At 47.9% G+C, this 11930-nt stretch overlaps 2 protein-coding genes across 3 annotated transcripts in view; one reads left to right on the top strand and one right to left on the bottom strand.

The window, feature by feature from the left end:
* Nucleotides 1–1983: 1983 nt before the first annotated feature.
* On the bottom strand, nt 1984–7511 carry EMC3 (ER membrane protein complex subunit 3). Of its 2 annotated transcripts, none has more exons than XM_080350459.1 (8): nt 7297–7511; nt 6620–6677; nt 5725–5818; nt 4953–5057; nt 4365–4446; nt 4133–4212; nt 3432–3514; nt 1984–2438 (listed from the first exon to the last, which is right to left on the bottom strand). In XM_080350459.1, the coding sequence occupies exons 1-8, from the start codon at nt 7449–7451 to the stop codon at nt 2310–2312; spliced, it is 786 nt and encodes a 261-aa protein (XP_080206585.1). In that variant the 5' UTR covers nt 7452–7511; the 3' UTR covers nt 1984–2309. The 2 variants fall into 2 exon arrangements, with proteins under 2 accessions (XP_080206585.1, XP_080206586.1); XM_080350460.1 differs by lacking the exon at nt 1984–2438 and adding an exon at nt 2910–3190.
* Nucleotides 7512–7573: 62 nt separating this feature from the next.
* Nucleotides 7574–11930, top strand: part of FANCD2 (FA complementation group D2) — a gene marked incomplete at its 3' end in the record, with an annotated part of 44530 nt that continues 40173 nt past the window's right edge. The window contains exons 1-6 of the mRNA XM_080350458.1: nt 7574–7672; nt 8125–8214; nt 8727–8861; nt 9482–9549; nt 10393–10496; nt 11109–11172. Coding sequence (XP_080206584.1) covers nt 8148–8214; nt 8727–8861; nt 9482–9549; nt 10393–10496; nt 11109–11172 — 438 coding nt within the window. The 5' untranslated portion in view covers nt 7574–7672; nt 8125–8147. The remainder of the gene's footprint in view (nt 7673–8124; nt 8215–8726; nt 8862–9481; nt 9550–10392; nt 10497–11108; nt 11173–11930) is intronic.

Here is an 11930-nt window from a genome sequence, read left to right as displayed (position 1 = left end):
GACAATCCCTGCAGCCCGTTGTCGTGTGCCCGTCGCTGCAGCTCCGCTGTGCCGCAGCCCAGCCAAAGCCAAAGCCCCGGCTGCCCCACCAGGCCTGGCCTCCGCGTCTGCAGAGCTTGGCTTTTAAAGCATTGCAATTTGAATTTTGAGATCAGAATTGCTTAATTGCTTCTGCTCTTCTGGTGTTGTGGGTGTTTGGGATCTTTACAACTCTTATTTCTGCTTTTTTTTTTTTTCCTCATTACTGAGGGGAACATGCAAAAAGCAATTTTTTTAAGCTGTAGCACTGCACTGAATTACTCTGATCAGCACTTTTTTTAGTTTTATCCTGAAAGAAAATCAGGTGGGCATTCCAAAATGGGAAAGAGAGGGGAGTAAGAGACCTTATTAAAAGGAAAATCAGTCTGAAATAGCCTTTTTTTCTCCTCCTCGCCTCCATACCTGTGCTGACACAAACGCGTCAGTGGGGCTAAATCTCTGATGCTCAGATGCTGAACAGACTCTTGTTCTGCAGAAAAAGTGGCCCACTTCTTTCTTTCTCTGCCTCTGAGCTGTTGGGCTTTGGCTGGTGTGTGTGTGCTGTAATACCAGACCTGTTTTTTAGACTAGCACTTTGTAAGTGACTGGCTCTGTTGTACAAAGAGGAAAATTAAAGAGTGGTTTGCACTGAAACTGGGTTTTGTTGTATTTTCACCTTGTGTTATGTGACCTGGTTGTGGGGACGCCTGGTGCTCCAGGAGCTCCTGCAGCTGGAGGAGGGGGAGCCCTGCGGAGCCAACCCCTGCTCTGCCGGTGGGGATCTGGGAGAAGAGCAGCTCTTACCTGCACAGCTCCGTTCATCTGAGCGTTCGTGCTTGCTCCGGGGTTGCCGTTTCTCCCCTGTGGCAATGGGTTGCTGTAGCAGAGCCTGTCCTTGCCCTTCTGTGGCAATGGGCAGCCTCAGCTACAGCTTGTTGTCATCCCCCTTACCCTGTGGATCTCGGGGGGCTCCTGGCCTTCCTTCTGTCTGTTTTCTCCAGGGCTGTGAGGGCTGCCTGTGGCTGTACCACTGAAATAGTTGTCCTGCAGTCGCTGCGGTTTCCTGAACACCTATGCGTGAGCAGGCTGGAAAAGACCGAGGAAGCTGAACGCAAGAGGCGTGTGTGCGTTTAGCATCGGTGTGTGCTGGGAATCTGGGAGCTCTTAGAATCTTGCAGGTCAAGGGAGGCTGTGAAGCCCCAGTAAGAAGGTTTGAAGACTTCATGTCGTGATTGCAGTGCAATGGCTGGAGCCTCAGCCGGGGTTAGAAGAGCCTTGACGTAGCTCAGCAGATGGTGAGCTTGGCTGTGACGTGCTGGTCTCTGAAGTGTGGCGTGAAACCCATGTCGGGAGGGAGGGAAAGCGAAGTGGCAGCTGTCAGATGCGGACGTGTTGGGGTGTGTGTTTGTGCGTCAGCGCACAGAACGGCTCGTGCAAGGACGCTGAGGGCATGAAGTAAGATGAAATTTCCCATTGCAGAAAGGAGGGAAAAATAAGTAGTTGTGCTGCCACTGAAGCACTTACTGGTGTTCAGAAAAGAGGTCTTTGCAGAGCAGAACATCTCTGAGCTAAGGCTGGTGAGAAGGGAGAAGATGTTGGTAAGAGCAGAAGACAGGCTGTGTCTCAGCCCTGGCTCAGCTCTTGCTGTGAAGAGGGTGTGTGATTTCACCCTGTAACAAAGAGCTTAGAATAGAGAGGGGGGATAAAAATAACAGTTGCACAGTACAGAAGAGCTGCTGTTTAAGAAGTGCTTTCCCCAGGTTAGGACTCTTCACCCAGGGCAAAGAAGATCTGAGGAGCTCCTGCAGAAGGACAAGATGGGAACAGTTGCTGCTGCTCTCTACAGTGCAAGATGGTCAGGCAGGTGGCTTAATCCAAGGCATTTATTTTCCCCACCTGGCATAGGACACAACTGACCAGGGTCTCTGCGTTTCTTTAAAAGGATAAAACCACAAACACAGGTGCTACTGGTACTTTTTCAGTCTCATGAAGTTTTAAGTTCCTTAACTCAAGCAAGCTTGCTCTTCGTGAACTAGAATTTTTAGGTCTTTCCTCCAGCATACCTTGCCCAGGAAGAGAAATGAAACTCCAGCAACAAACACACACTGAGAACCTTTGGCTCAAATACAACACACTCTGTCCTGGGCTCAAATCAGAGTTCAGTAACTGCAGTTCTGAACATGGTGTTTTTCTTTTATTCTCAGCCTTGCTAAAATACATTATATAGTTTTAAGTAACAGATTTATTTTCAAATTAGTTTTACAAGAAGAGACAAAAGCATATTCTCAAATTCAGAAGATGGAGGTCTGAAGTTCTTCCTTAAACATGCCTTCAAAATGGAGGTCTTTCGCCATGAGCTCTTCTTCTACATCTTCCAAGGCCCACTGATGATCAGTCAGTTCTAAAGCTTCCCATTCTGTCTGCATTGACAATAAACAGAGAGAGGAAAGCAACACAGCATTAAAGGCGTTACACAAGAACTATACCAAGTAATGCTTACCTTAAAACTGCAACCAAAATGAAGTTTTATTACAAACCTGACAATCTGTCAGTTCTCTGAAATCAGTGTTTTATGCTTAATTGGGTATTAGAAGGTTGGTCAGTGCATCATAGAAATTACATTATCTGCTTTTTGAAAACCCACTGACCTTCTGGAATAGTCTATTTCTTCTAAAAAAACAGCTGTCTCTAGGAACAGCTAATTCTGTTCTGAGAGGATCAAGTGCTTTGTAGTTAGTTTGTGACTGAACAGTCGCTGTCACAAACTGCAGCCGCGCTCCTCCCTGGCTGTGCCTCTGGCTGGGTGATGGGGGTTTCACCAGGAAGGTACCGAATACAAGAACCTGCAGGAGCAAACCAGCCTGACTTCCCAGGCAGCAGGTTGTGTGTGGGGAAATCTGTGCTGTCAGAAACCAGGGCCTTCCCTTCATGCACAAGCCAGGGCTGTGAAAGGCAGAAACAGTCTGATAAGTGTCTGTGACACTGCTTAGACTGCAAGACACAGTCAAATCCTGGCAGATTTTCAGATGAGCTAATTGGCTTACTAGATTTTTCTTACCCAAGTTCTACCACGTGCCTGCTGGACTTGTGCTCAGCTCTACTATTAGCACGACTTTTGGGGAGCCAGTTTCTGCTTTGGAACTAGATCTCAAAGGACACAAAAAGTCTTCCCCTGCAAAAGCAGAAGATGGCACATGAATTCAGCTCTGTATCAGGACTAACTAATCAGGTTTGCTTCAGGGTATCAGAGCTCTGCCAGACCCAGGGCAACTGCCATACCCTTCGTCAGTTGTCAGCTCTAATTTTAGGAAGAGAAATCCAAAGCAATTCCCTTGCTTGGCGAAGGCAGAGGCTGAGTTACATACAGTCCTGTAAGTTCACAGCAAAGGGGAGTGCAGGTGTGAGCACTGTACCTTAAACGCTTTGTTAGTGTCTGCTGGCATGGCCATCGCTGCCCCTGTCATTTGTTCTTGCATCACCCTGGACTGATCTGCAGCTACAAAAGAGAAGCAAGAGGTTCATTTTTATGTGCAACTTTTAAACAGCATTTTTTGGAGCACAGTGCGACTGGGCTGGTTTCCAGATATAGATTAAAAAGTCGCAAACACCCAGAATGCAACAATAATGTGCCAGAAAGTGTTTTCAAGAGACATCTTCTTCCTACCCCCCTACTTCTTAGCTAAATTTACATAAAATATGCAGACAAATTGAGGCAAATATGGTCTTCTACGTTCCCCATATCCTCAGAAATGGTATCTGTCCTGCCCTGCATCTAGCATTAAGAAATCTTTGCAGCTTTCCTTAAAACCGGTACTTGCTAGAAATGAAAGCAAGCCTGAGAGCAAAATTTCTGCACACCAATTAGATGGGAAGGAAAGTATGGATTAATTACCATGGATGTTTACGAGCAGTTTGCCAGTGGCTAGTGCAGGAGATCTGGGTACTTGCTGCAGGTGGTGTCAAACCTGGCCAGTGGAGAGTAACCTCACAGGACTGAGAGAGGCTTTCAAGAGCCTTTTTTGGCTGGAAATTTCAAAATCCTTCCCCAGCCTCCCTCAGAAGTTGTTGCATGGCAGGAGAAGCCAGCTCTTCCACAGAAATGACAGTGACTTACCATTGTCTTGGCCCAGGATAAGGGTATAAATGCTTCTGAGTCCAAACACATTCAAGAAGTACCAGGAAGCAGAGCTCACCCTGATAAATCAGAACAAGCACAGTTGGTTTCAGTTCAAAGCTGGCATGTGATCTCATTTCGGAAGCACACACAGACCACTCAAGGGTTTTCTAACACATTCAACATTTTCCAAGTGAGTATTCGACCTTGCTTGCTGAGGACACAGGCTTACCAGGACGCATCCAAAGTGAGCAGTTCAATTCCCTGCTGCAGCATTGGTTTAAAACGCAGCGTCAGAGGAAATGGGACCTTTGCTGCAGGATTAAAAAAAAAAAAGCCCAGTTTCACCAAGTGACACTACATAACTGTGACTGCGAAGGGGAATGTCTTTTGTTAAGGAAAAGGTCATCACATAAACAGAAAGAAAAAAAATAGTATTTTTGATGCACACACCCTGCATTATACAGTCACCAATTCCGTGCACAGGTTCAGAGCAAAATCCACTGTATCAATTTGAAGTTTAGACAGCTTTAATAAATTTTAATATTGTTTTAGTCACTAGAATTGTTGCCAAATACATGAGTTATTTTATTTGTGACCATAACTGGTACTCTGAAAACCGTTTTCCCTCCTTTGGTATGGGGCAAGCAAATCAGAGCAGTTCATGGTGTGAACAGCAGCAGCGCCACAAGCCAAATTCACGCTGCTTCCACTTAACTGATTTCAGGTAGGAGAACAAATCTCTGATGCAGCCCAGACCCTTGAGGTCGTCATCAGAAACACGGCCAGACCCATGGGCTGCGTCATTTCAGACACTTACTTGTGACAAATCCTGAAAATGTCATGTTGATCCAGCCACCGATGAGGATCATAGGCAGAACATTGGTTACATTCCCTTTCATCATGTCTGTCAACATGGTAGGATCTGCAAATCATAGATTTGACATAAAGCAGCAGCTTATCACAATAAAGGGAAACAAGGCATTACTTAACCACCACCATCTGCTATTTGAATCAAGAAACTGCAAGACAGAGAACAGTCCTGTCCCACGGTCTATCCCCTATCTATTATTTTCCCCTGTTGTAAAATACTTTGCAAAACAGCAAATACGCAGCTGCTGCCGCTGAAAGGTTCTTGTGTTGTCTGCTGTGTCTGATCCCGTCCCTCGCTCCAGATCTCTGAACTCGCTGGACCCTGCTGCACGCTGATTTAGCTAGAAAATGGACAGTGAACTATCCGGCCAATTTGCTGCTGAGGTCTTTGGCCACGTTAGTAAGTTAAATCAGTTTAGAGAAGATGCTGAAGGAGCTGGTGCAAAAAACTGGAAAAGGAGACCCGTGAGAGCAGGACTCCCCACTTCTGGTAACACCGAGGTGCTCGTGACCTCGCGAGACGCTGCAGGCAGCTGGAGGCTGAAGTTAAGCAAAATGAAGTGACCCAACGTGTTGCTACCAAAGAGAGGGATCTCGCTCCCCACAGCCCCATCCCCTCCCTCCCATTCACTGAACTCTTTGCAAAGCCGATTCGCCTTCCTGCCTTGGCAGAAAATTATAGTTTTCTACCCAGCTTTATTTATGGTACCTTAACATACCTGTCATTGGTGAAGGAGGCACTACCTTTCTTTTTGTTTTCTTAAAAAATCCATCCTCTGGGTTATTAAAAAAATACTTCCGGGTCAGGAAAGACTGAAAACAAACAAAAAAAACTCAATGCCAACACCATAAGACATGAAAGGACAGAAACGTTACTGCTTTTTCAGACACGTGGAGACGTTACAAGCTCTTTCATAACATCCTGCTTTCCCGGAGAGGTACTTCACTGCCCGTGTGCTCTACGGCTCCTCGCGTTTCTGCTTCCCTGGATCCAGAGCACCAGCTCTCTGGCTTTCTAAAATTCTTAAACTAATTCTAAGAATTCGCTGAAGAAGAATCCAGGTTAATTAAAGAGCTTTTAGCAGTTTGTGCAAAGTTCTTGCTGGTTCTGTAACCTCACCTGGGTGTTCCTGCTCCAGCAGGGGGATTGGACTGGATGAGCTTTCAAGGTCCCTTCCAATCCTTCACATTCTGTGGTTCTGGTACATCAGACATTTTCATTCCCCCCCAGCTGACTTCTGGATTTTACAATATAGACATTTGGCAGCAACAGAGCCAATATGAGCAAATGATTTTTAGTCCAGAAAGTGTTACAGCTGACACGGTACAACCCCCTTGCTATCCCAAGCTTTCATTAAGTCGCTGTGTATTTATTGGCAGATATTAAACACGACGGTTTGGACGCAGACACCATCCTGTAGGCAGCTAAAACACGGAGCGGTGGGAGCCAGCGTCAGGGTCCTGTGTCCGGGATCCCCGAGCACCCACCGCCGGCCGCCCCCCGACGCCGCCCTGGGCGCTGCGCGGACACCGAGCGCCGCCACGTACAGCCCCGCTTTGTGCTGGTGCCCGGTCCCCCTCCCCGCAAGGCACAAAGCTCGGGCAGCTCCGTACCTGCTTGGGGATGTATTTTCCGTTTTCCCGAAGGACTCTGCTCCGAATGAGGACTTGGCTGCAAAAGAGACAAGTGTCGTCAGCGGCGGGGCCGGGGCTGCGAGCAGGGTGAGGGGACGGACGGGCTGGAGGGGTGAGGGGATGGACGGGCTGCGAGCATGTGAGGGGACGGACGGGCTGGAGGGGTGAGGGGATGGACGGGCTGCGAGCAGGGTGAGGGGACGGACGGGCTGCGAGCAGGTGAGGGGACGGACGGGCTGCGAGCAGGGTGAGGGGATGGACGGGCTGGAGGGGTGAGGGGATGGACGGGCTGCGAGCAGGGTGAGGGGACGGACGGGCTGCGAGCAGGTGAGGGGACGGACGGGCTGGAGGGGTGAGGGGACGGACGGGCTGGAGGGGTGAGGGGATGGACGGGCTGGAGGGGTGAGGGGACGGACGGGCTGCGAGCAGGTGAGGGGACGGACGGGCTGGAGGGGTGAGGGGATGGACGGGCTGGAGGGGTGAGGGGATGGACGGGCTGCGAGCAGGGTGAGGGGACGGACGGGCTGCGAGCAGGTGAGGGGATGGACGGGCTGCGAGCAGGGTGAGGGGACGGACGGGCTGCGAGCAGGTGAGGGGACGGACGGGCTGCGAGCAGGTGAGGGGATGGATGGGCTGCGGGGCGGGGGGGCCCTGACCTGTCGGACACCTGCTCCTGCGTGAGCCGCTTGTCGCTCTGCAGGAGGATGGACACGTAGTGCCGGATCATGCCCACGAAGAAGGTGATGAAGACGATGGGCAGCACCACCCACAGCCGGATGTTGGAGTCCAGCAGCAGCTCGGGCTCGCTCATCTTGGCGCTCCCGGCCCCGGCCGCCACCGGGCCGCCCCGGCTCCGCTTCCGGGCCCAGCCCTTCCGCCGCCGCCGGAAGGACGTCACCGCGCGCCGGTGGCGGGAAGCTCGAGCGGGAGCGGCGGCTCCGTCGCGTCTCCAGCGGGGACCGAGCGGCCCCGGCCCTGGGACAGCGCTGCCCCGCAGCCCCGGAGAGGCCTCTCCTGCCCGGGGACGCTGAGGTACCGGCGGGGCGGGCTGGCTGCCGCGGGATTCGCCGTGTGGGGGGCGGATGTGACACGGGGAGGAGCGGCCGCTGCCGGGGCCCGTCCGCCCGCACCGCAGCCCGGGGCTCGGCCCGCTTCTCCGGGGCCGTTCTGCTGCCCCCGCTGAGCCTGTGACTCCTGTGAGCGGCCAAACGCCTGAAACTGACCAGGCATCAAGCATGAGTTTCGTGAGAAACTGAATTTTAGAAAAGTGATGTGTTACACTGCTTAAATATAACAAGGCCTAAAGTCTTAACCTGTACAGCGGAAAAATGTGGTGTGATACTGGTTAATCAGGCAATCTGGTTTTCTCTGAGGAATTTCAGTTTCCCTTCACTATTCACCAACACGTTCTAGACCCGCTTAAAAAATCCTGAATTAAAACAATGTCTCCTTTGCTCACTTGTCTTTTTCCTGCATTTTTCTAGGCAGCAACAAAGGGTTTGTCACCATGGTTTCGAAAAGGAAACTGTCAAAAGTTGACGCTTCTGAAGAGAGCTGCAAGGCGGACTTGTCCAGTAGGTGCCCGGGTACCCTCTCATGGGGATGGAGACCCGTTAGCAGACACAGCGGCTCCCAGGCAGGGGGAAGGGCAAAAGGCCAGTTTTGAAGGCGAATTGTTAGGGACGTTGTAGATCTTCAAGCAGTTGTTAAAATAAATCGCAATGAAGTGCCATATCTTTTCTCAGCCCCTGTATTCTCATACCTTCAATCAGTGTTTATCATCTTGAGCTTTGCTGCCTTCAGAGTCTGCAAATTAATCACATTTGATCAAAACTGACATCTATAAATCAAACCGAAATAACCTCTCTATGTAGCTGGAACAAAGATAGGGCTTTTTTTCCTAAGAGACAGGTCTGGTGGGAGAATCTGTATTAGGCCACGGTTTATTGTCGCCTTGCAGTAAATGTTGACACGTGTTCCTCTCATTTCCGACTAGAAGGTTAATTTTGAATTAGTTGTGTATATAAAGGATCCTTGCAGCTTTTCTTGTTGAGTATATTTCATATAGTATGTCTTATTTTCTCAGAAACAAAGAAGTCACGGATTTCTGATAAGGAAAATGTTTCTGCCCTCGGTGGAGGGGACAATGAGGGAGTCTTTGAAGAGCTCCTTAGAACATCAGGAATTATACTGAAAGCTGGGGAGGGACAGAATGAAATAGGTATGGCTTTAACACTCGCTCTCTGTGCTCGTATCTGATGAAAACCTGCAGAGATGACAGGAACAAAGTGAAGATGCGTTTTACTTGTAGGGCAAAAATGCTTGAGCCAGCTTGTTCCAGAGTTCAAGCAAACCTTCATCTGGCTTCATAGTTATTATATACCTCTTGAATTGCACAGATTGTGCTGAATTCAGTGCATTGCCTGAACTCATTACACCAGCTTTTTGGGTGTATACATGCTAAGTCAAAAGATTTCTGAAAGATTTTTGGAGGTATATTGAATAAAGATTAGATGGCATCTGTGATTACAGTATTGAGTTACAGAGGCAGGAGCTCTGAAAGAGGAAAACAAACACGTCACGTTGCCTTTCAGCTCAGACAAGGCCTTCAGGAATTTGTGTATTGAGCCTTTTTAGTGCTGTTAACTGCTCTCAGCCCAGACTGGAGAAGCACAAGTGCTGATACCGCTCAGGCTTTTGCAAACTGGACTTTTCAGTAGAGCAAACGCAGAGGTATTGGCAGACAGGCTTGAGAGCTTGTGCTTAGTGTAGCTGTTGTTATGATGTCCTATGGATAAAACATGTCCAGTTCTTTATTTTCTTTTTAAACTTTCTCCCTAGCTGTAGATCAAATGGCTTTCCAGAAGAAGCTCTGCCTGGCCCTGGAGAAGCACCCTACTTACCCAAGTGTACGTAACAGCCTGTGCTTCGGCAGGAACCAGCTTTAACACTGTTTGCTGTGTAGCAAAAGATGCCTGTCCCTGCAAGTCCCTTACAAAAGTATGCAACACGGGAGCTTATCTTGGATTTCTCTTGTCCAGACTCTAATTCTCAGTGTTGCTGTCCCAGCCGTTTGGTCCTGTTGTCCTTCTGCTGTACCTGTCTCTTCTCAGCTGTTACATCTGAATAGTCAGACACAGAGATGACCAGCATGTGTCTCTGTTAAACCAGCCTCGGTGTACGTGCTCCAAGTTTGGTTTCGTATAATTCCAAGCAAAAGTGCTGCACTTCCATCACCTTGCCCTGTTGAAGTAATAAATTGGCAATATTATTCAATAGGCAAAGACTCTTAAGGGAGAAAAATCACTTGCTTAACTTTCTGGTGGAAGCTGCGTTTGGTTTCGTGTTGGCTGGGAGCTGGCACCATTAAAACTGCCACCATGTGGTGCTCCTCTGTAGTCAACAAGCCCAACATGAAAGTCCTGAGGCCAGTGATTTGAATCCTGCAAATCTTGTCCCATTAGGTGTTTTGTCTCAGCTGAAAAGGAAGAAAGGCAAAGCCTTTTTAGGTCAAAGTAAAATGTGAGACTGTTGCTTAAGAGTTATTTTTTAGAATAATCAGTGTTTCTTTTTGGAAGTGGTTTAGACTATAGTTCATTTATTATCCAGCACTCCTTCTGTCACAGTTTCTGTCTGCCCGCAGTTCCCTGGCTGCCTCTTCCCCAGTTATCTGCTCACAACCAGCACCCTAAAAGACAGGAGTTGATCAGGGCATCTTTTCAGCAACTGGGTAACTTCTCTCTGCTTTGCAGGTTGTGAAGCAATTTATCAGCGGCTTGGAATCTCACATCAGGGACAGAAACCAGTTCAAGAACTGTCTCTTGCCGTGTGCTCCCGTACGGACTGAGGGGTCGAGGTCAGAGAAAATGGTTTTTGTCTTCTCCTTCAAACAGAGCCAGTCTCTAGTTAAATGTCACGTAACGTTGAGCAAAGTAGAGAGAAAGGCCACAGCTCCAGCTGATACACAACAGCACTTGTTTCTTATGCAAAAGTGGCAAGTGTAATACGTTGCTATTTAATAGCAGTAAGTTTAAAGTGGTAAGTCACAGGCTTTATTAGCTGCCTGTTGCATATATTGGGCTCCATGGCATTTTATGGCAAGAACCAAATACTGGGGAAAAAAAAAATTGACAAGGCTGGTGAAGGTAAACTGGTTTTTGGCAAATTTTCCAGGAAATACAGCTTAACCACAGAGACTTTTGCATTTTCAGCTCACACTAGTCTTGTAGAGAGTAAGCTTGTCCAGAGCTACAGTGCTGTTTCAAAATCTTGTATGTGTGTCTGTGGTTACTGTATGTTACCATAAGTCATTTTAAGTGGTGTTTTTTTTGTGTTTTGGGTTTTTTTTTGGGGGGGGGAGGGTGATCTTTGTTTGGTTTTGGTTTTGTTTTTTAAAGCAGCAGTGGAAAGTTACAACCTGTTCTAACATGTTTTTATTACCATTGTGGTGGAATCTTTCATCTTGCAGCACTCTGGTGCACTCGTATTGTGAAAGCCTCATTAAACTGCTTCTTGGAATTAAGATCTTACAGGTATGGAAACCCTGGTTTGCTCTTTACAGTGATGTTGGTTTATTTAGGGATCCTTTTAGTTATATAAGTAGAGGATTAATAGAACAGGTTGTGAGACAGATGAGGCTACATGGAATAATACACAAAGATGCTCAGGGTGTGGAGCACAGGGCATACAAGAAGAGACAGAGGGAACTGGGTTTGTTTAGTCTTAAGAAGAGAAGGTTAAGGGAGATTTTCAGGTCTTCACATATCTAGTTGTGCAGTGTAGAGAAAACAGAGCCAGACTCTTCGCAAAAGTGACCAGGAGCAGGGTGAGAGATGATAGTTCAGGTCAACGATGGGAATTTCTGATAGGATATAACCATTTCCACTGTGGAGAATATTTTCTTTAAATGCTGGAACAGGTAGGCTAGAGAGGTGATGGAAACTCCATTATTGGAGGAGTTTGAATCTTGGAAGTGTTTAAAAATGGGCAAGATGCTGAGCAACCTGCTGGCAGGAACACATTCTGTTAAGTTGTGCACCAGTTGCATCAAGGTGTATATGGAGTTGAAGATGACAGATGTCTTGCTAAGGAACAGGAAGCCTTAGAGCAGCTGTGGATTTAAATACTCTTATGATTATGTGGTTTGTTTTGGTTTTTTTTAAGTTCTTGTCTTAAATACATTTTTATAATTGAATTTGGGCAGGGATTAAAGGGGGGAAGCATCAGAACTGCAAAGGGAATGGGAAGAGAATGTGGGCATTATTTTCAAACTTACCTGAAGTTGATGCTT

The sequence above is a fragment of the Nesoenas mayeri genome (assembly GCF_963082525.1).
Source record: "Nesoenas mayeri genome assembly, chromosome: 10".
Lineage (NCBI taxonomy): Eukaryota > Metazoa > Chordata > Aves > Columbiformes > Columbidae > Nesoenas > Nesoenas mayeri.
Note: the sequence above shows the minus strand (reverse complement) of the source record. Positions and strands in the feature narration are given on the sequence as shown.